Genomic DNA, 23,923 nt, shown 5'->3' on the forward strand with positions numbered 1-23,923 from the left:
ACTGCAATATCCATGCATCATTTTAGTTCAAATATCTGTTTAATGACCTTTAAGTGGTTGCTAAGCAACATCATTTTAAAGTTTTTGGCTATATACATGTTTGTTATTTCACATTCTGGACAAATTCTAGACACTTTTTGTATATTTCATGATATTGTTTGTAAGATATGGGCCATAAAGATGAAAGAACATTTTTGTATTAAAAATTGACCTTGACACTCTTGTTCTTCTGGGGGTCAAGGTCATATCAGTACAGAATTCTGCTTTAAACTGTAAGTAAATTTCAATTTTGAAATGCTTCAAACATTTGAAGATAAATCATCTAATAGTTGACGTAATAAAAATAGCGAATGACAAAGTTTGCAAGCAAAGAATTCTGGTCTGCTTCTTACAAAGCCCTAGCAAAACATGTATACTATTTTTTTGTTAAATAAGAATTCCATTCTCTTGATGACATTAAAGATAATCTTTATTTTCATGGATTTAATTTAACAAGAAAAAAAAACTAAGTGATTTCATTACAAGATTTTTCTGGTATAACAGAGCTTAAGGGGTACAATAAAGACTTGATATGTTATCTTGGAGGGAAATAATAATAATAGATAGCATTGGCAATATTTAATGCAAAACTGTTTAGTCAATAAGTTGAAAATTTGACGCTTATATCCAAATATACAAATACAGAAATATTGCAAGATGAATTCCAAATCAGACTGAAATCTTCAACAAAATGTTGAAGAGCAATTTTACTTTGTGTCCACCATTCTTTTATCAACTGTCATTTCTCTGTAAGACCGGAGGAAATTCTTTGACTTGTCCAAGACATTATTATTTGCTGTCAAGTACAAGTGATCAGCTTCTATCCTGTAAAGGATTAAAGTATTTTGAAACAGATACATGTCATTGTATATATAAATTTATATTTATAAATAAAATTAAGAATGCTAAAATTACTACATTTATTTGATTTTCCTTTTAAAATTAAAATTGTATTCATTATGTAATCCAAGTAGTTAAATGATATTGTTAAGTCAATGTATCAGGACTGATAATTTAACAACCTTGTAGTAAACCATCATGGTAAAATTACTGAACTAAAACAGATAACATATATGGCAATCTGACTAAAGCCAGACCTCTGTTTACGCTATCGCAACATGTAAAAAAATCTGGCATTAGATTGCTACGAAAGCCAGGAAGGGACACGTAAATTTTTCGAAAAAGTAAAAGATGATATCGAATCGAATTAGACAATCTAATCCCACGGATTACTAAATTGTTCCCTCGATTTATAATATGAGATCTCGAATTACACAATCCGATCTTAAGGATTCCTAATTCGCTCTCTTGATTCATAATTTGAGATCTCGAATTACATACCTGTCCAGTAATTTGTTTTCACAGATTGATAATTCAACATCTTGATTTGTTACAACATCAGTCTTATGATTTTGGAAATCTGTGCTCTTGAATTTCATTGCATATATAAATGTACAGAAACATCCAACCATTTTAATCAATAAGTGCGTTCTATTTATTTTGTTTCAGCAACCGGTCGTTTCCAACCTCTTTCATAACTAATTAAACGTATATTTATTTTAGAAATATTATGATTACACAGGACCCATATTCACTTTAAATATCGAGGACATTCAATTATTTTAATATAATAGAAGTAACACAAAAACTTCTAAGATTTTTTGTTGTACAAATATCAGTACTAGCACATGGATTTGAAAATGTTCATGTATTTTTCTCATTTTGGACCGTAATATGTAAATAATAAAAGTTAGGATGTAAAATACTACAATATTCTATTTTTTTAAACATGTATTACCATATCCGATATGTACAGATAAATAAATTAAATGAAATCATGGGAAGGGTTTACATCCCGAGGGAATGAATCATTTAAACTAAAAGAATGAATTATACAATCTGAGATAACGGACTGTGGAATTTGAGGGAACGAATTGGTAATCTGCGAGAATGAATTGGCAATTTGTTATAGCATATTGTCAATCCGAGAGAACGGATTGTAAAAATCAAGAACTCGGTTTACTTTTATAAAATTTAAAAATTCTATGTCCCTTCATGGCTTTCATAGATTTCATACCTGCATGGCTGCCAGGGTTGTAAAAAGAAAGGAGGCAATAGACTGCAATGTTACTTCGTGATCATGGGAGTATTGATAAACCATCCAGTGAGTTTGACCACCCATGTATATGATGTAGGATAATTGGAAAGTGTCTGAAAAATTGAGAAAATGGATATTCTAACCACATACTTTATGCAGATTGGAAATACAACAGCAGTCTATAAAAACAGTTTGTTCCATATCTCGGCATTCATTCAGATAGATATTACATGTTTAAATAATGTGTCTGTATGAATAATCAAGCATCATAAGTATTTTGTGTTTCAAACACTTATTTTTTAAAATATAAATCAAATGTTTATAAACTTGTATGAATGCGATATCATGATAATGACATAAATGAAATTAGACTTTATTTTTTAAATTTTAGAAATACAGAAATTTTCAATACTAAAATAAAAATTTACCTGTTCATTGGTGTCCTTACATATTAATTGACCTTCTGCTCGTAGTTCATGGTGGGTTTAGAAAGTGGGTATTCACAGATGAAAGTATTGTACAGTTGCATATGCTGAAAGCACCCTACAATTTCAATGTGAAAGTGGTACATGTACACCTGTACACACTGGTACATAGATACTGAAAACAACTATCCATTATTATGACAACTTTGATTTTACTTTGAACTTACGAGTGATTGTCAAAAGCATCAAAGTTCAAAAGCAATGCAAAATTGGCTGAACGATACGAAACACGAACACTGAAAAATAAAGATCTAGTACATGTGTACATTTAGTTTTCTTTTGAACGTGAACTATTGCGTTTTAAACTTAAACTTTTCAGTCAATATACACGTATTCTCACCTGCTAATACCAAAGGCATGTCCGTATTATTTGATTAATTGATGTGATGATCTTCGTCGTGAAATAATCGTGAATATTGACGTTCGGATTTCGGATCGCCATCATGTTTACACCAAAGCGGAAACACGTGTGTATTTCAATTCGTATCAACTCATACAGTGATGAGTCGTATTTATTTATAAATGCGAGTTTTTGTATTGTTAAATATAGATCTAATTAAATTGCAAATTAATAAGTATACAGTATAACAAGATACAACAATATTAAAAATCTGATTGATTTTTTTTTAGTAAAGATCGACGTTTTGGAAATCTACAATTTTTATCAATATTGTATATCACTTCATGAAATATACATCATTACATTTAGATGAATAAATCAACACTCACTTCACAAAAGGCAGAACGAAAGTATATATTTTTTTTTAAATCTATTTTTTTTTTGTATTATGCATTTATTTCAGTAAAAAATATATTTGAATGGTCAAAAAAGTCTTATAAAAGAATTTGTTGTTTCGAGTAAGACGCAACAATATCGACCTTGACGTTACATGTAAATATTGACCGATTTTTCCATAAAAACTATGCAAAGGTCACAAATTCAAATTATCGTAATTAAGAAAATACTGAGCGTAAGAAGGCCTATAAGGGCTTGTTGGAAAGGAAATTTTCTCTACTTTTACCAGCTTAAAGCTGAACATGACTCGTAAATAGGCATACGCCATTTTCGATAGCATTATCTACGATACATCAATACTAGGGTATACTCGTCGCATTCGTTACACCTGACTGCTTTATTGTCACGGGTATCGGCGTGGAATGGCGACCCGTGTTCGTGCTGGTTATCTTGCATTACCTTTGTTTATATTTTATTGCAGTTACTTTTATTTGTGTTGTTTGTATACTGCACTGACCTTTACAGCTATACTTGTAAATTTATTTGGTACCTTATTTTCCTGCATTAGACGAAGTATTACGTTATTATTTTCGCTACCGAGTTCTATATAGCATACGTCCGTCTACACCGGTGTCGACTGATTACACTGAACAGTGACTAAGTTTTACCCTATTTATAGAGGTCTGCAGAGTAGCGAGACTCGGGAACAAAAATGGCGGACAGATTCCTTTTACGAATCGTGTTCAGCTTTAATTTTGTTTTCCCTATTTCAACACAGAAATAAACGTAAAACTGAGCTTTGTTTAAATATTACGAATAAAATCGATAAAAAACACATAAGTGCAAGAAAATTCTTGTTTTTAAAATATACTTTAAAGTAATAACAATAATTTTTACATATTTTAAAAGTAGAGAAAATATTCTTTAAGAATATACCATGCTTTCTTATAAAGTTAATCAGGAAAAAAAATTGTCAATCGTCTGGAAATTCGGCAATCGCTTTGGAAAATTACGCCATTTTCAAAAAGTCTCGTTTGTCTTTACAACGTAAAATCGATTAAATACCGGCAATCAAGATATAATCTTTTTAGATATTTTAAAAGTAGAGAAAATTTCCAAAAAGATGATATATAGCTTATATACCTTCATGCTACCACAAAATAGATACGGATATCTTATTTTCGCGAAGTCGTGTTATAACGCGCCACCGGTCAATTTGACCGGTACGGAAGTGAAGGGGTTAAAGAAGTGATAGAAGGGCCCTAATATATCGCTTTATTGCAAGGTGATACCCTCAACTTATCTTGCCAAGTTTTTACACATAAACTCAAGAAGCGTTCAGATATTTGAAAAGTGCTGCGAACCTCATGAAATCTTACAAATAAATTACTTAGAGCAATATTTAATGTACTTGACCAGCAAAATATTTAACCTGCCGTCAAACAAATTAAATTTTAGGAATAAAATATTTATAAATAAGTTCACAACACTTTTCACAAACTACATATAGTTTAGAAAAGGATTATAAATTAAACTAAGACTTTCAACTCCGTTATGCCCTTGCAATATTGGAATTTATAGATGACCTCTAAACTGCAAGTATAATTGCTTAAATCATGTGACTTCGACATCACGGGACAAGAAAAAATCTAAATATCTCATAGCATGTAGATTTGAACCACATTACATTTTTTGATATCAGTGAAGTCCTAAAAAGAATCACCCATCCTTATAAAGTATGTATTCTTCATCTTAAAAGATCGCAGGTATTTCCATTTGTAACCTTAACTGTGCTGCATGGTGATGTCTTTTTTAATCGAGTCCCCTAGAAGTTCTTAACATACAAACAAACTGCTATTGTTTTAGCATAAGACGCTGTCACTGCCAACATTCGATATAAGATAGTCCATTAGTTGAATGATTGTGAGGATATTGTTCGTAACATCTTCAAACGATAACATATGTGTGCCAGATTGGTTCGGCAATTAACTGTGTATGTAGACCCAAGTATGTGCATCAATGGCTTTCCTAAATTTAAGTGGGGCTTATCCAACTATTTTCAGCAAATGTTGAAAAGTAACGCTGCTTTGGACACTTAAACGTTATCATCCGTATGCCAGAAGATGATACAATAAAAACATAAAATCTTATAATTTGTTTATCTATGGATATACCTGGTATCTATTTGAAATTTATGTAACTTTACTCATAATGTATGTTCTAAAGAGTAGTGAAAATTCCGGAACGCAGTGATGATTATGTTTCACGCTATAAACAACATGTCCACCATTTACCGGACAATCCTCGTTTTACAGTATAAATTTGCATAGCTAAGGTGTGACCAGCTATAATAAAACGATTTCAGTTTTAATCTGGTTGTATTTAAGTACCTATTATCTGATAAAACTATTAAGCATGATGGTTGTGTCGCAAAGAGAAGATATCGGCACTTAGGAATATAAAATCTGGTGTCTGTCTTTCATATTGTCTGTCCTTCTGCCATTTCATTTATCCAGAAATTAGTAAGAGGTATAAAGAACTATATGCGGTATATTGCATATATTTGCCCCCACAAAAGTCAAATTTTGAAAATTTCCTGAAATGTACTGAATTCAATAAATTGTATGAGAAATATAAATTAACAGAAAATATTATTGTGTCAAAGCAGTATATTCACAATTTTGGTTTTTATGACGTCACAAACTAGCCCGATTGTATATCCTTTTTCAGAAAGAGGACAAAATGGACAAAATTTCAACAATTTCAGCTTTAAAATTTATAGAGCGCAAGTTTGTTCAGGAATAATATTGACACATTTCATTGATATTATCATTCTACACTTTATATCAAAATATTGATCCTGAACACAGATGCGCTCGATGACTTTTACTCAAAATATCGACGAAAATTGTACTTTTTTCTGTAAAATTCATAAAAACTGAAATTTACGTCATGTGTTTGATGTCATTACGTACATATGGCGTCATTACTTACGAAAATATTTAGTGCTTTGGAGTCAGCATATACTCCCCTGTTTAAGAACTTAATTAAATATATCTCCATCAAAGTTTGATTTGGGGGGCAAATATTGGTTATTACCGAATAAAGTTCTTTGATATTTGTTTTCACAATGTTAAAATTGAACTTCAATCCACTTTTCAAAATAGTTCATACTGATGCAGAAGAAATACAATACCCGAGAAGGTGAGTTACATATTTTTTTCTGCTACGACGTTAATTTTCGTACTTACAACCAAAGAAAGACATGTTATTGTTTTTGGCTGTGTAAGTAATCATTTAAAGTAGGAATAAAACGATTGATTATTGTTTTACTGATATATACGTCATAGTACATTTCATTGATGGAACACCCACTGACTACAAAACATTAAATTTTCTGTTATTACGTTAAAAAAAAAATTGATTTGTCCTTTGCCTCTGTCTTTTTGTAATACAGTCATAGGCTACATGACGTCATAGTTGAGCGGTTGAGACGTCATAGCTAAGTGAGGTGAAAACACTGTAAATATGGATTTGGCAACATATTTTTCGTAATTCTGACAGTTTTATTCGCTGTCAGAATGATTAACTTATTTCCATCTATCTTATAATAAGTCTAGGAATTTTTTTTTCAACAATCTTCGTTATGGGAAGGGAAATCAAGAGTTTTCCCGCACTTCTGATATTCGTCACATTGTGACAGGATATCATTTTTATTTAATGAATAAATTACAGTATTTCACGGGTAAAAATGTAATAGATATAACTCATATCGAAATACAAACATCATATTGCAAACGATCATACAAGAATTAATAAAACAAGAAAATATAATGTATAAAACTTGGTTAGAACATGGTTTTTAGCTCTAACAGAAGGTACATTTCATTGAGTAGTCTATCGGTTCACTTTTACAAGATAAATCATTATAAGAAAAGTCGACTTTGATGGAAGAAAATGTATTTTTCACAGGGAAAAGTGGCCTACATGATGTTCATGGCATTACCTTTTTATATAAAACATCTGGACATAACAAACTTACAGTATTCAAAATGAAAAGTCTATAAAACAATAAAAAAAAAATAGGAGTGGAGCAAATAAGGACCTCCAAAATATCAGAGGTGAGATCAGATACAGTGTACCATGGAGGAGTGAGCACCCCCGGTCAGAAGGTAATGCTCACTCCTCCATGACACCTGTCTTTGCATAAAATTAAGAAGTGATTTCTTATGACATTGAAAATATCGTTTATCTTCCTCATATGATCGGTCTTCAATGGTTAGTCTTTTGGTCATTTTTTTTATTTCATAAGTATGTTCCAAGATAATTCTCTGACAATTATCTTCACCTAATATCGATTACATCTTCCATGGGACCATGTTCTACAAACTTAAACATTATACATACTATGTTATAAAATCTAACATACTATTTTCAACATTTTGTAGTCCAACCGTAATTAACATGGGAGTTAAAGAAAATAAAATTCATTTCTTTTTCCATTTTTAGATATGGTCCCATTTCATTGAAATCTACTTAAGGATGTTTTGTTCCAAAAGTATTTAAATATGGTCTGATTGTTCTGAAAAAGTCAAGAATTTTGAAAAGCTTACATAACAAACAGAAAAAAAACTAGAAATAAAGAAATTAATAAGAATGTCTCATAATAGTATCTTTTATATTACATTAAGGGACAATAAAAGTACAAGCCCAGTAGCTGAAATGAGCTGTAAGTACAAGTGATTTGAAAATTGATAATCCATAAACCAATTTAAAATTAAGTAAAGTATCTTAATAATTATTTTGAATCTCAAGGTATGATTTCTCTTTGCAATTTCCAATATCTAGTGAACTCAGCTGTATCAATGACATGCTGATCTGAAATTGTATGCAAGGGACACACCATTTTACAGTCTTCTTTTGGAATGTAATTTTTTTCTGGTAAGAAATGTCCTTTGATATCGAAAGCAATCATTTTTTCTTTGTCTATTCGACATCTGAAACCTCTTACGTACTGTACTTTTCTATGAAATGTTCCTGCTAAATTATTTAACAGGTCTTCAATTCTTTCTTGAATTTTGCACGTTTTTGCCTTTTCCAAATCACATTCAGGCATCAGACAGAATACTTGAAGCTGTATTGACTCTTCTGTGACGGACAAAAGGAAGTTGGTTTCCTTACACAAAAACAAAGCGGCGTTTTTGTAGAGGCAAGATGTTCCATGATTTTGTAGTACATTCCAACCATCTTCTTGCATACAAGCAACAACAAGACGGTAAAACAAGAAAAATGGTAGAAATTCAAATTGGTAAACAAGAACAGATGATTTACTCTCAGATTTCTTGATGATATCTAAAAGTTCTTTTTCTATTTCTTTACGATTCATGCACGGAACGTAGTGAGATTCTGAACCAACGGCCAACAAACCGAGTCTTTGCATAGAATAAATAATCGACATTTTATGACATTGCAGATATCGTTTATCTTTCTTATATGATCCATCTTTAATGTTATAATCTTCGTCTTCTTTCTTAAGCCTTTTAAACAACTCATCATCTTTATGTTTCCAAATCTCTATCAGAAGCCGATCTCGCAAATTTCCAGTTTCGTAATATTCATCCCAGTCCCTCTGGGTGACAGGAATACCTTTGAAATGAATTTTATCTGTGATAATATGTTTGAAGGCGTCAATGAACCACTGGACGTCAATAATTACCTCTTCCTCCAGACCATTGTCATTAAAATATAAAGCTTTTCCGGCATCATGATAATACCGCAGCATATCTCCTGTTCCCTTTTCAGCTCCATCTGAACCATCATGTTTTTTAGTAGTAATCTCTGGTACATGAACTTTTGTTGTTATTTTTGAAATCTCCAAGATCCGCTTCGAGTGTTTTTTCTGGTTAATTTCTAATCCAAAGAAAGACCATTCTTTTGGAATGTTCTCGCTCCATCGTTTATTGGAGGCTATGTTGAAGAAGCACATTTCTAAATCATGGAGAGGTAAAGTAAAATCTGCACAATAAACATTTTCGTCAGTGATGTACTGTGGTAAATATGATATCTCTGGAAACTGATGGCGCAAGCTCTCAATCAGTTCCTTTTCATCCTTTATAGATAAAAAAAATATCAAAGTGAATTAAAGTGGTAATTAAATATTGACTGTTTTTCCCGTTCTGTTTAAAAGACATTATATGGCATTGTGATTTTTTTTTATTTATGTTCCTTATAAATCATCATTTCCCAACTACACAGAAAAGATCCTTGAGTGTTACATTTATTGATACCTTCGAAAAAATTATAAATTAGAGAGGGATCTAATTTTATCAAAATGATTGTATTATTGACTTTCTAATACTTGCTTTAATTATATGCCGATAATCCAAACACATATATTTTCATATAATATCGAATTAATCGGTATCATGATACAATGTATTTTATTCAATAAAGACTATAACAGATCACTAATACATTACAATGCAATGTGTTAAAGATTTAAGTTTTTTAAGAATAAAAACAATTATAATGCTGTGTATATGAAAAGTTCACTGGAAAAAATAACTCACCATAAACTGTCTTATTCCTTCTTCCCAATGTGTTGCAACAATTAGAACTACAGGTTTTGTATCTTTTTGGTTGTCAGAACCACAGTAGGTATGTATAGACTTTATCCAGAACACAAAGTAGTCTGTAATAAAGAGAAGAAAATGTTCCTTTTAAAGTTTGTATAAGGAAAAGAAATACTTTTTTTAAAAAAATCAATTTTGGCTTTTCGTTCAGTATAGTTTTTAGTGGACTCATTCTTTTCGAGCTTAATGACAGATGATACAAACAATTTTTTTTTCCTTGAAAAAGATTTAATATCATGTCACAAGTTTAGAAAAGTTGATTGTTCTTATAATTTTTTCTCCTAAGAACTGGAATATGAAAAAGACTTGAAAAATATTAGTGCTACATGTATTTCAATGAAAAAAAAATATAGACAAATTACATTCAGTATAGGTTCACAGGTGAGAACAAATTTTAGAATATATTACATTGGTGCTAAAAGTGTAAAATATACTTAAGAAAAAATATACCAAGTCAGGTAAATTTTATTAGGAAAACCTAAATGGTAAAAATCAGCCTATGTGATATTGCTAATTTTTTGTCATTTTGATCTTCCTCTTAAAATTCACATGGCTTGGTACAATTTTCTAAAGTTTATTTTACACTTTTAGCACCGAGCATTCTAAAATTTGTTTTCACCTGTAAACCTATACTGAATGTGATTTGTCTGTATTTGTGTTTTCATTGAAATATTACTAATATTTTCAAAGTCTTTTTCATTTTCTAGTTCTTAGGAGAAAAATTTCTAAGAACCATCCACTTTTTTTAACTTTTGACATTATATTAAATCTTTTTCAAAGAAAAGAAATTGAAAAAAATGAATATTCTCTTTTAATTGAAACACATGTCCGTTATTTTTAAATCCAATTTCTGATTATTTTTAGCTCATGTTTGGGTATCAACCTTAATATACTGGAAAATAGCAAATCTTGTGATTTCCTGTACTCGTTTTTTCCTTCTGAAGGGTGTTTTTCATGTTTAGAAATTGAAACAAGCCAAAAGGCGAAAAATCTGGCCAATATTGTTAATGTAAAAATAACTGTTTATCACAAAAACTCCTTTACTCTTCGGGGAGTGCGGGTTTGGACACTGTCATGAAGAATTTTTTATGTAGTAGATTCCGATTCTGGATCTTTCCTCTCAATAACCTTTTGATTTTTTGCAAAAAAAAAAAAAAAAAAAAAAAACGCTTTCTAAATTCTTCCAGAAATGAAACTGCCTCGCTGAAAACGAATTTGAAAAAAAAATCACTTATATTTAAGAAACGTGCATATAAATCTGTCTTTGTGCTCTTGCAATTCTTTACTTTTTTCGGACCTTTCCTGTTTTTGTCAAGTACATCTTATTGTTAATTTTGTTTCGAGGGTTTTAAGCAACAGATTCAAGTTTCATTATCTGTTTAAATTTAAAACAAACGTGGATAACTACAATTACTGATATTTTATAAAATAATTGTTTAGATATTCTTACATGCTGTTGTTTTCACTCGTTTTTTTTTCAAAACATGGGGTGACCCCGAGTTCTAAGCTTTTTTCTGTCAAACGTTTCTTTAAGGTAAAGATCTATACCATGCTGTAGAAATACCGGACCTACAGATTTTTTTGAAACTTCTCAGAATCTTAACTGAGTATTTGTCCTTTCCAGATGTGTGTAAATTTTGGGGTCAACCGGGCCTCCTTTTCAAAGGATTGTTACTAAAACTAGACATTATCTCGTGAAATTGCGGAAATGCAGTAATTAAGATATTTATGCTAGCTTTCTAAAATTAAAAGCAAAAGAAATTTTTTAACATATGAATTATAGAGAAAATATGCTTGTTTAACGGTTTAATTATTTTTTTAATCTGTTGATCCACTTAATATTACTTTCTAGGGCAAATTAAACATATTTAGTTCAAAATTAAAAAGTTCATTACTAGTAAAAATAAATTGCTCCTTGATATTCTGACTACAGATTTCTTTTTAAAATTAACATGTTATTTTCCAACAGTCTCTCCCTTATTTGGCATACAAATTAAGTGGGGCAGCGGGCATCATACAAGAAATTTTCACATTTTTAAACCAAATTTGCTGAAAAATGATTATTCAAAAAATCTTTTTAACATCTATACTTTTATGAGTTTGGTGCAAAAATCGATTTAAATATTTAAAACTATCGTAATAGAACATTAATACGTCTGGTTTAAATTATAAGTTGAATATTTAATGCAGAGACGGCCAAGAAATCGTTTTCACGAATCACAAGCATAATAGTAATCGGGTTCAATCTTCGAAATATTCTATATACCGTTAATGCGCATTTGTAACGTTATGACGGAAGTGAAAGAAGAAAATACTTTCAGTTTCAACATAGGTCGTTTGGATGCGATTTATTTGATTAAAAATGAGAGAAGTGGCACGCTTTACTATTTTTTGTGTCTATGTAATACATTTGTCGCTATTCATAGAAACAAAAAAGTGGTTTCATTGCCACACCTTTTTAATCTGATCACAGGAAAAGCTCGGGTCTGTCTAAGTCAGATGCAACGTTCTTTATCATGTTTTTATCCATATACAAATAGATAAAAATCTATGAAAGCGGAGATGAATATGTTCAGGGATTCCATTTTGTAATGTCTGATCGAGGTTTTCCGTACTTAACTCAAATTCGTTCAATAAATTCTAAATACAAGCTCTATAGTTGATGACTAGAATGGCATTGAAAACATTTTTACTAAAACTATGTCATTTAATTAGTAAAATATGAACACATTCTATGGTGACATGTTTGATTAATCTTATATGCTCCTCTGTCTAAACTCACTCAACATGCTCAGACAAACCCTTACTTTAATATATATTGTGAGATGTGAGACCATAGCTTCTTATTACAGTATGAATATTATGGTGCTATTATTGAAAATGTGAATCAAGACTAGGAAATTATTGAAAAAGAGAAATAAATGTAACACTTATCCTAAAGATAAGTATGTGGTTTTTGTTTATGTTTCTTTAAAATCTCCCTGAATAAGGTAATAAAATGATTAAATATCTGAAAATAGTTCATAATTAAAAGGGTTAAGTAAGTCACCCTTACACAATAATTTTTTCAGCACTTATGATTTTTTTCTCGTTTCCATAGTATAATTTCTATAGGATGCTTCTTGATTAAAATTTTCATGGCAGATCTAGGGTTGAGTGTGTGTGTGTGTGTGTGTGTGTGTGTGTTCCCCTGGACATTGCAGTTATTAAAATATACTAAACCGAGCAGTACAATTCTCTGTCATCCTTGGACTTTCAGTAAGACGTGGTATTCTCTGCACCAGTGTCTTTCAAATGGTGAATAGATTTTAATTGGTTAAGAAATCAATAACATCAAGGACTTTAAATCGCTGTTGACAATGATAATACCTTACTTCTTTCTCATATATGTAATCCTGTTATTTGAAATTGGCTACACTCTTTGACATTTGCCCTTAAGTTCTATCCCGGCCATATATATTTAAAAAATGGATGGAAGCTGTGTAAATTTAAGAGGCTAATTATATAACATCAAGAATATTACGCCTTACTGAAAGTCCAAAAATAACATTGAATTGTAATAAAAGTGACCTTGAACCCCTCCTTGGAAAAACTGCTGATGTAAAATGTTATGAAAAGTCACTGGTATATATAAAAAGTCAACGACTCCCTGAGTAAATAGAATTTTCTATGTTAAAATGATGCATGTATTTTGATATGGATCCAGTGAGTATTGACACAGATTCTCGAACCTGTAATTGTCTCAGCTAATGAACATCATCATAAGTACTGGATATTTAATTCGTATGTATAATTGTATATCAAAAGTAGCTGAGAAATGGTACATACATTATGAACATGGTCTATTCTTTAAAAAAAAACTCTTTCTGTGGCTCTGTGACTAAGTAAAAACATTTAATCAAGACATCCAAGATGGTTCAATTTGACTAGTACTGAAGTTTAGGCAGTTCAATTATACTTCTTCAAATTTTTTTTCTAACCAAATAAAAAAATGATTTTTTTCAGCTTTTTATCATGCTAAAGACACAGAAAAAAATCCTAACTCATAAGTTTGGGAAGGACTCTTCATTTATTTGGGGGAAATGGTTAGATTTGAATTTTGCATGCTGGTCCAATACATTATCTGGCTTTTTGGAACTGTGTTGCACAGTACATTTTGATGTTAAAACAGATAAATGTGTACTAGGTGTATATATATTATTAAGCTCAATATGATATCAAAACTATTATAACATGAAGGAAAAGAAAGATCTAAATAATCACTGGGAAAGTTATGCTATTTTTTTTTATTAAAAGTATGTTGATAAACCAAGTTAACATAAAAAACCCTGATATAATTGTCTCCCCTTTCACTGAAAGTGGGGATACTAAATTAGGTCTATGCATCTGTCTGTGTGTTTTTCTGTCTGTCTGTAACACTTTTGAGAAGCCTTTGAGCTTTTGCATTGAAATTTTACATAGCAAATCTCTGTGCCCCGAGGGAGACCCTTAATGATTTTGTGTAAATATATTAAAGTCGGTTAAAGAGCTCACCACAGCTCATGTTATTTCTGTTGAATTGTATACATGTACAAGTATATATGCCGACTATAAATAAAAATTACTTGACTTGACTTGACTTGTGGTCAAAGGGTAAAAGTAATTATGCAGTAAATTCTGTATGTTTAAAAATTTATTTCTTTTTGAGAAACAAAACACTGTCATAACTTTTATGAGACATTATTACTAATTTTTCATTCAAATAAAAAGTCACAATCTTGACATAAATCCATTAAATCTAAATTGAAATTGCATGGTTATCTTTGTTTTTAATGATTAATGCATGATTAAATCATGCACGAACAACTTAATTATATAATTATAACACTGTACGCACTCTGTTTAACAATTTAAACAGAGTTGAATTTGTCTGATATTTTTATCCTTTACTTATTCCTTTTAAAGTTTTTATATCACCCACTATGATCTCATAGGCATTCCTATTTATCATCTTATACATGCACATGTATTCTCTTCTTTGTTACTGTCATATTGTGGAATGAGATTTCTAAGTTTAAGTCCAACCCCCATTATCATGATTATTACAGTTATACATAAAATTATGATCTAGAATAGTAAATAGTACACCATTGTAAACTAGGTATCCACATCATCTTATTAGCTCTAATATCTATCGCCACACTGTATTCAGGGGTGCTTGAAGACAGAAATACCCCCATCCTCCCTCCCCATCCGATATAGACCTTTTCATGGGTCTGTTCCGCTTATGTTTTTCTCATATTTTATCTTATACATATAGATTGTATGTACCGTAGACGACACATTTGTAATTTTATCATCAATTTGGAAATTGGCTTTAGGAAAATTACTTTAACAAGAGGCCCAAAAGGTTCGAAAATGGTTATGTACTATGTACATGACAAGCATATACGCAAACAATAATGACTTTCGACAAGAGAACCATTTATTTGATACTCAGTCTCTGTATTTTTTCAACTTACAAAGATTCGAACCCAGAACACCTGACGAATGACAGGTGCACCAATACACTACCCACAGCACTACAAATGGTAACTAAAGGTTATTGTGCAGTGCACTACATGTAGCTTTAAAACAGAATTTTCAAAATTTTCAGCACATGTGTGTATTAAGGATTTTTTTTAATGCATCAATGTCCTTTCCTACTTAAATGAAATAGTTCTGTTTTTTATCAAGAATTATTCAATGTTTCAGTGCAAGGATATACCAAATAACAGAACATTTATATTTGTGCAGTACATGTACCTGTTTTATCTATGATATATACATGTACATTGTAAAAAAAAGTTTTCAAAATTTTTTTTTTCAAATCCCGAGTCAATCCCCAGAGGACGATTTTCGAGGACGACATTTCAATTCAAACAATTGAGAAGAGAAAAACGACTTTTAAAAATCGCAACATTAAAGCAAAGTTGTTAGGTACCTGAATACTTGAGCCGTGGTTCGAAATTTTGGTTATGTACTAGGCCTAGGTACAAACATATAAGCAAACGATAATGACTTTCGACAAGAGAACCATTTATTGTTAGTCTGTATTTCTTCAACTTACAGAGACAAAAAACGACCCGATTGTCGAAATCTTTTAGTTATCTTCATAATCTTATACTTGAGACAATCTCGGAGCATGCCATCTTTGTTGTACCTTCGGTTTGACAAATCATCTAAATTTAAACTCTCCTTCGATCATGCATCCCGGAAATTAACTTAACATCGTATTTTTATGCCTTTTATTTTTGAAAAAAATGTTCCTTTCTTTTCACGGTAAGTGAAATCGACTTCAGACATTTGTGATAGATTAAACGTCGGGCGCGTTTGACATAATAACGTCACTGACGAGAATAACGTCTTATAGCGTTATTTCACGTGGTATGGACAATTACCTTAAAGCAATATGAGCTGCAACTTTGATGTCGGTTTTTTTTTTAATTGCAAAATTGTAAATAAATATTTCAATGACATCAGAAAATAAGGTTGATAAGGTTGATAAACTTCTGTAATTCACATTTGCGATGGAAGAACTATTTATAAGCTTCGATTGAATCAAAATTACATTATTGTCGTTTTGTACATAATGATTTTTTTTATATAAAACTGTATATTACATGTACATTGTATATAGAAGTTCTTCTTCTGCTTCATTTTAGTCTAATTGATCATAAAGGTTTAAGTTATTACCTACAAATTTATCATAATAACACATTTTAATAGGAAAATATTTTTTTTTCTAATGGAGGTATGAAGGTATGAAGAGACCCACGAATTAATATCCACCACGAAATGCAATTTTTCACACTCATTGCTACTGAACATTTTTTCAACCATGAAATTAAATCCCAATGACCCAATGTATTTTCCTCAAACCACGAAAATTTGACCCTTCAAAAATATATAAAACATGGCTCGACTCGGATTTAAACAAAATACAGTTATTATTCATTGTGTTCCAAAACTGAGACCATTATGATGCAAGTATACATCTTTGCTTTGTTCTTACAAATAAATTTCTTGCATTAATGAGAAGTATTTGATTTTTTTTTTCTGTATGATCCCTGTACATGTATTCAAGGTAAAAGCTTACAAAAGAAACAATTAGAAAAATCACGTGCCGGGGCGTGACAAATAGAGAGACAGAAGCGGGGCTTGTAGCACGTGGATTGGCGGAATAAAGAGCATGTTCATATAAGGAATAAATGTCATTTCTTCGATTTCATGACGATGAACAATCGATTGGCTTGCGTGATTATTTTACGCTTAAGCATGTATGCAAATTACCACACAAGCCAATCAATTGATCACATCATGAAATCGACAAATTAGACAGATATTCCTTCACTACATGTAACAAGAAAATAAGTCAAGAATTCAGTGCGTTAATAATACTTTAAAGGTACTTGGACACAGATTCGAATTATACATTTTAAAAGCATTTCACACAAAAATTAATTAAAAATCTTATTTCATTTAAAAGTTATTAAAACTTTAATTTTTTTGGCGGGTTTGATTGACACATCCTTGCACTTTCACAAATTTAACTTTATTCTTAATCCTTAGGAAAAGTGGCATTTTAAATGTGTTTTAATGAGAAATATTAAAACTTTTATCAAGAAAAATAATTTTATTTAGAGTAGAAATGTTAGAAAGCAAAACACCTTCACACGTATCGTCATTTCGAACTAAGAGATACGTACAGAGTTTAGCAAATCGAGCACACTCGTGTTATGTACAGGTTGTTGTAAACAGGGTTCGAGTTCTGTTATTGTTTATATTTTGAATTCACCGGGTGCGTTCAATCGTAAAAGTCTGCTTACCACAACTGCACGAACTGACAATATATTGTGTGTTTGTTTTGCTTTCGAACGTGTCTACTCTGAATTTTCCGGATTATAGTTTAATATTTTTCATTTATACAAAACGAGATTGCCACTTTTCCTAAGGATAAAGAATAAAATTAAATTTGTGAGAGTGCAATGATATGTCAATCAAACCCGCCGAAAAATTTGAAATTTCAATATCTTTTAATCGAAATAAGATTTTTATTTAATTTTTGTGTGAAATGCTATTAAATATATATAAGTCGTAATATAATAGAGAAAATAATAACTTCAAATCTGTGTCCAAGCACCTTTAAGAGATATCAAAAAATGCATGGTGACATGCATTGTTTTATTTCATTGTCATGATTATAAACCTAACTGTAATTGATAATCTGCTTTCGGACCACGTCTTAAAATCAAAGGTAGAAAACGAAAATAGTAGAAAAAAGAAGGACTACGCTCAAGAATATGCAAAATATGCGTCAAAATAAACTTTCAAAACATATATTTTTCTTTTAACTAAAGGAATGATCAACATCTAATCTACAACTTTACTTAGTTACGTGCAATAAAATAGAAGTGTGTATTTACGATGTAGGAATCTGTTTTTTAGGGCGAGGGTCATCACATTTTCTTCAATCTCATTCCTTCATTTCCTACATAATGAGGACGCCCATGTTTTTACTGGCTTTAAACATTGTCAGCGCATGATAGTCTATTGTTCTCCCTTTAATAGTACAAATGTTGGTGTATATTTGCATTGGTAATGTGTTAAAAGATTAATAGACAAACATGAGCTCATGGTTAAAAAAATGCTTCTTCTTACACTCGTGCTCTCTGTTTTAACCAAGGGTTGATACACGTTTAATATTGTAATTTACCAAGTGATATCTTTTCTCATGTAGTTTTGTGATGTTTAACGTCACATGACTTACATGTACAGGTAGTATGTTTAAGGAATGAAGCTTATTTCAACTTTTGTTATACGATATACCATAACTTGGCGAAGCGGTTCATAAAAAATCGTAAACAGCACCATGTCATGTAACAACCTCTTGTAACATATTTTTTTAAATAAGCTTCATTCTTATAATTTAATTTCAATGTAGACAATGAGACAATGAGACAATTTTTCTATTTTTCGACCCTTCGGAAAAAGGCTTCCAATATCACAAATTCTAAAAGTTAACGTCAAGAGGACTAATACGTTTTTGAAGTAACTCATTGTGCCGTAGGCAAATTATACAAAATGGATAAAACAGTTTAACCAATCAAATGACATGTGACAACTAAAATTAAATTATTTTGTGCTAACTGGAATACTGTGCTCGAACATGTTAAATAGTCAGCCATCGATTAAAATATTCTTTAATTACACGGATAGGCTTATACGTTTTAAAGCATTGTAAATATCATGTAAGTGTACCATACAGAATTAAAAGGAATATGGAAAATAGTTATCTCCTATTTTTTTTATCTAGTCTTACATTAGATCCACTCTGACGAGCTCCTACTCCCATACACATATAATGTTCAATCAAGGGCAGGTAAGTGCAAAAAAAAGTTCTCTATATTTGGAAAACTTAATGACAAAAAATATGAAATTAATTATTGCATTAAAGTCTAAACTCAATTTTAATATTTTAATTGGATGTCAAATTGACAGACTTCTATAGTAAATGTATAAAACCTAAATTAGGTTAAGATCTAAAATCAATAGAATCGACCAAAAAGACCCAAAACACAGCGTTAAGTGTAGTCATCCTTTATGAACTGATTGGTCATATAAGTACATAATGTACATGGCCATTCATGAATACAACTCTTCGGGTTTTTGTCCGGTGCACATAGCCATTAGAACAAAAGAAATATTTTTTTGAAAAATTATCTTTTAAACGCGTATGGTACCTTTTAAAAAATTAAATCATGTGTTCAAAAGTAAGGACAGAATTGTTTTTATACCTCCGTAGGTCCATCCAGAGAATACGCTACCATCTTGATCACACACTTTCTTATCCACCTTCTGGTCAAGACGTTTAGAGGCGTCCATCACCACAACATAGAAAGCTCTCCTGGTCAGGTAAATCTGGTGACAGGCGTAGTACGCACACTGTCCTCCAAAGTCAAAGAATGTCAGAGTCTTAGTGCCAACATTTGTAGTATTTACTGTCTCAAAATTCTCCTGACTTTTCCTTGCTAAAAAGAGTCATCAGATATCTCACATTCTATCATTTTTTTTCAAAATATAATACATGATAGAAGCAATAAAATGGCATTTTTCGACATTTTTTTTTATTCAAAGCATTAAAGACAAATTTAATTTATGTTTACTTTTGATTAACCAAGTGCTAAAATTACAATGGTGAAAGTAATTTATGTGCATGGTTACGTGCAAAGCATCAATTCTACTGTCGACAAAACTGTCCACTTAGATTATATCTGTAATTCCAGTTGTTTAAAAATCAGTTTGCATTGATTTACATTGATTTGCAATGTCTTCAAAAAAGACAATCGAGGGTGTTTAGTTTTATTACAAAATATTGAGGGAGAAAGTAAGGAAAAGGTATGTCATATTTTTTGTGTGCAAGAATTGTTTTTTCATTTTCCTCTCTCAGACTAAGTACATGTAGCATCACTTATATATTTTTTACCTTTCAATGATCTTGTTTCATCACATATTTCAAATATTTCCTCATGCACTTCCAATCCTTCAGTAGATTTTACTTCATTAATCTCTTCTTCACTACACCCGAGAAGACGTTTAAGTAGCGTGGTTTTCCCCGCCCCAGCACATCCTACAATCATCCCCCGGGCGTGGTGGACTGTCTGTGTTCCTCTCTTAGCGTACTCCACATACCGCTCTCTGGCCTCCTGGTCCCATCGTAGTACTTCTATAGGGACTCCCACTGTACAATGTGAAAGAAGAAACAATTCACAACAAGAAAGCTACGCATTTCTTTTTACTTCAGTTTCATGGGAAAAACTTGACAGACCTGTACGTCCTAAATGGTGGTGGTCCTTCGGATGAGACCGTGTTAACAGAGGCCCTGTGTCGCAGTAAGGGCTGGCACGAAAAAGACCCCCCCCTGTTAAAGGCCCCAAGTGTCGAGTATAGGACAAAATTTGCAGCTCTCCACCGGCAAATGGTGGCGTCTACATATGAGTGAAAATTCTCGAGAGGGGCATTAAACAATATACAATCAATCAATTATTCAATGTAAATGGAGGTAATATTACTAGAACTTCGAAAAAAAAAATATATTGACTTCCTTTAACATTCTTGATAACTTCATTTTTATGGTGTTCTGATCGATTCATTTACATCTACATGAATTCAACTAAATTGTAACATCATTTTACTAAAATTTATACATAGATACGCATTGCTTTCAGTAGTGTTTTATATATAATATACATGGTTACTGTCTTGAAATATATGCGATATTTGGGTAAGGGTAAGAAAACGTGATAAAGGGTGAGGCTTGTCGAGCCCTCTTATGTTTTTGACCCGAGCCCAAATATCGCTTATACTTCAAGACAGTTATCATGCATTTTGTTTATCCTGCAACAAAATTTAACATTTGAACGTCCAAAACAAGCTATTTTCGACAGATTTAGGCACATCTCTGCAGTTAAAACTATGATGCCATGGCGTAAACATATCAATATTCATGAACACGTGTGTGTTTTTTTTAAATCAAGTTTTCAATTTCATTTTATAAGGCCTACAGTTAAACGCCTGTAGTTATCCGAAAACTCTTTTATTTGACGTTTTGTATAATTTTATTTACCATGTAATGGTTTACAAAATAAAAAAATTAACAATGACACATAAAGTGAGACAAAAATAAAAAAAAAATAACTATAACAAATAAATTGAGACCAAAAAAAATGTTTAACATTTTAAAAAAAATTATATCAGTCGAGAAAATCTAGACGACCGTCGTGTTATATAATAATCCAATTTTACCTCATGGATATTAATTTATCTAATAATCTATATATTGTTATACTAAAAATAATAAACAAATACGCCATAATGTTCTTTATCTGCTTTAAATTACAATTCACATTGGCCTTTAAACATATGAACAGCCCTCCTGAGAAAATCATTTTATGCATTTAAAAAGGAAATAATAAAAAAGAAAAACATGACATAGTTTCATGTAATTTATAACTTTTGAGTAGGAAAAATTTAACAAATTCTTATTATCTTAGAGTGTGCTGCAATTTTAAACACGATTATCGTTTTATGAAATGATTCAACACGTATGTGAAATCACTTAGGAAAATTTAAAAAAAAATAATAAGGGAAGATTAGCCGTGCATGAGCATTAAACGGACTTGCTGCATGTTCTTCAGATCAGTAATTGCTTTACGAAAAATATCTTCAACCTTTAAAAAAATGAATTGATAATATCACATAGGAATAAGTTTTAAAATAAATACAAATGTAAAAGTAACTTAAAACTTCAACCGCGGTTCTCTCAAGGTCCTGTATAAGAATCGAAAAAAAAATGGAGGAAATTGAAGTAATTTCAATTTTAATTCATAAGGTCTAGATTTATCGTAATACCGGTATAATATGAGCGTCGGGAGCAATTAACCTGATATTGAAAGGAAACAAGGCAGTGGAAGTTGACACTGTGTGAAAATTAGCGACATCAATCAACCAAACTTGTAAGAGATTTATTAGGACCCGACACTCCAAACCACACTTTTAGTAGATATGTTTTTTGCATAGAGCAGATTAATATCTGATTTGAATTATGCAAGTAGTTGTAGAGTGTTTCGGCTATTAAGAAGCCTCATCAGGGGTCACGGACATAAATCATGGTGTTTGTTTTAGGTGAGACCGGATTATCTCGTCACCTATATTCTTGTGTTTGCTGTAAGCAATGATTGGTTGAGAATGAAATAAAGTTTTGCATTCTGGATTTCTAAGAATGGTGTTCCAATATTTTAAAATTCGTTTTTTCAGTCCTTTAACGCAAGGGTTAAATTTAGTAATCAGTACTGTAGGGTTACGTAATGACTGTTCTTTAGTCTTTTTGATGATGAATTTTGATCGGTTTGTGTTGACCGTTTCCTTGATAATAGGATCAATTTCCGAAGTAGAGTAGCCTCGCTTTGATAAGTGCGTCTTGAAGTCATTAAGTGTTGCATGTAATATTTCAGGGTCAGTGGTGTTTCTTGCATGTCTAATGCATTCTCCTTTAATGAATCCCTTAAACACAGCTGGGCTATGAGCGCTCTGTCTGTGTAGATACTGAAAGTTATTTGTTGGTTTGATAAACGACTTGATATCAAATTTGTTAAAATTTTGAAATTTCTGTCCTTTATAAACTGTAGTATCAAGGAAGTTGACAGCAGATGGAGAAATTTCAAATGTAAATCTTAGATGCTTGTGACAGTAATTGCCGATATTAAAGAATTCTTCTATCTCTGGTTGCGTTCCATTGAATATTATGAAACCGTCATCACGGTATCTACCGTGGAAGACAATTTTGCTGGCATGACGAAATTGTGCCATTATATGCTTTGTGATTTGATACATTCTGATGTCACAGATCTCTGGACTGGGGACTGCCCCCATACTTGCTCCTATTATTTGTTTGTAATATTTTCCGTCGAATTCAAAGTAATTGTTTTCCAAGACGCATTTCAGTAAGAAGTTTAGATCCTCAGGGTCCGGATATGGAATGTCTAATTGCATTTTATTGGCCTGTGTGTAAGCCTCATTTACTGATGAGAGAAGTTCGTTGAATTCCATGTTTGTGTACATGCTCGTCACATCATAAGTAATTAATAATGCGTTTGTTGGCAATGTGAGGCCTTCGAGTGTGAAAATTAGCGACATCAATCAACGAAACTTGTAAGAGATTTATTAGGACCCGACACTCCAAACCACACTTTAAGTAGATATGTTTTTTGCATAGAGCAGATTAATATCTGATTTGAATTATGCAAGTAGTTGTAGAGTGTTTCGGCTATTAAGAAGCCTCATCAGGGGTCACGGACATAAATCATGGTGTTTGTTTTAGGTGAGAGACCGGATTATCTCGTCACCTATATTCTTG

General features: G+C 31.4%; 1 protein-coding gene and 1 long non-coding RNA gene across 3 annotated transcripts; both read right to left on the bottom strand.

Moving 5' to 3' along the window:
- Positions 1–368: 368 nt before the first annotated feature.
- On the bottom strand, positions 369–3,085 carry LOC134281257 (uncharacterized). 2 transcript variants are annotated; one of them, XR_009995041.1, is made up of 4 exons: positions 2,963–3,085; positions 2,566–2,680; positions 2,117–2,250; positions 369–864 (listed from the first exon to the last, which is right to left on the bottom strand). It is a non-coding gene; the product is annotated as an uncharacterized LOC134281257 (long non-coding RNA). The 2 variants fall into 2 exon arrangements; XR_009995042.1 differs by having other exon boundaries at positions 2,566–2,858.
- A 5,083-nt stretch (positions 3,086–8,168) lies between these two features.
- Positions 8,169–20,769, bottom strand: LOC134281256 (probable serine/threonine-protein kinase pats1). Its single transcript, XM_062763735.1, has 4 exons — positions 20,495–20,769; positions 19,806–20,039; positions 9,928–10,049; positions 8,169–9,467 (listed from the first exon to the last, which is right to left on the bottom strand). The coding sequence occupies exons 1-4, from the start codon at positions 20,646–20,648 to the stop codon at positions 8,169–8,171; spliced, it is 1,809 nt and encodes a 602-aa protein (XP_062619719.1). The 5' UTR covers positions 20,649–20,769.
- Between the last annotated feature and the right edge of the window lie 3,154 nt (positions 20,770–23,923).

The sequence above is a fragment of the Saccostrea cucullata genome, unplaced genomic scaffold, assembly GCF_032062105.1.
Source record: "Saccostrea cucullata isolate Sc308-1 unplaced genomic scaffold, CSIRO_AGI_Scuc_v1 ctg5487, whole genome shotgun sequence".
Lineage (NCBI taxonomy): Eukaryota > Metazoa > Mollusca > Bivalvia > Ostreida > Ostreidae > Saccostrea > Saccostrea cuccullata.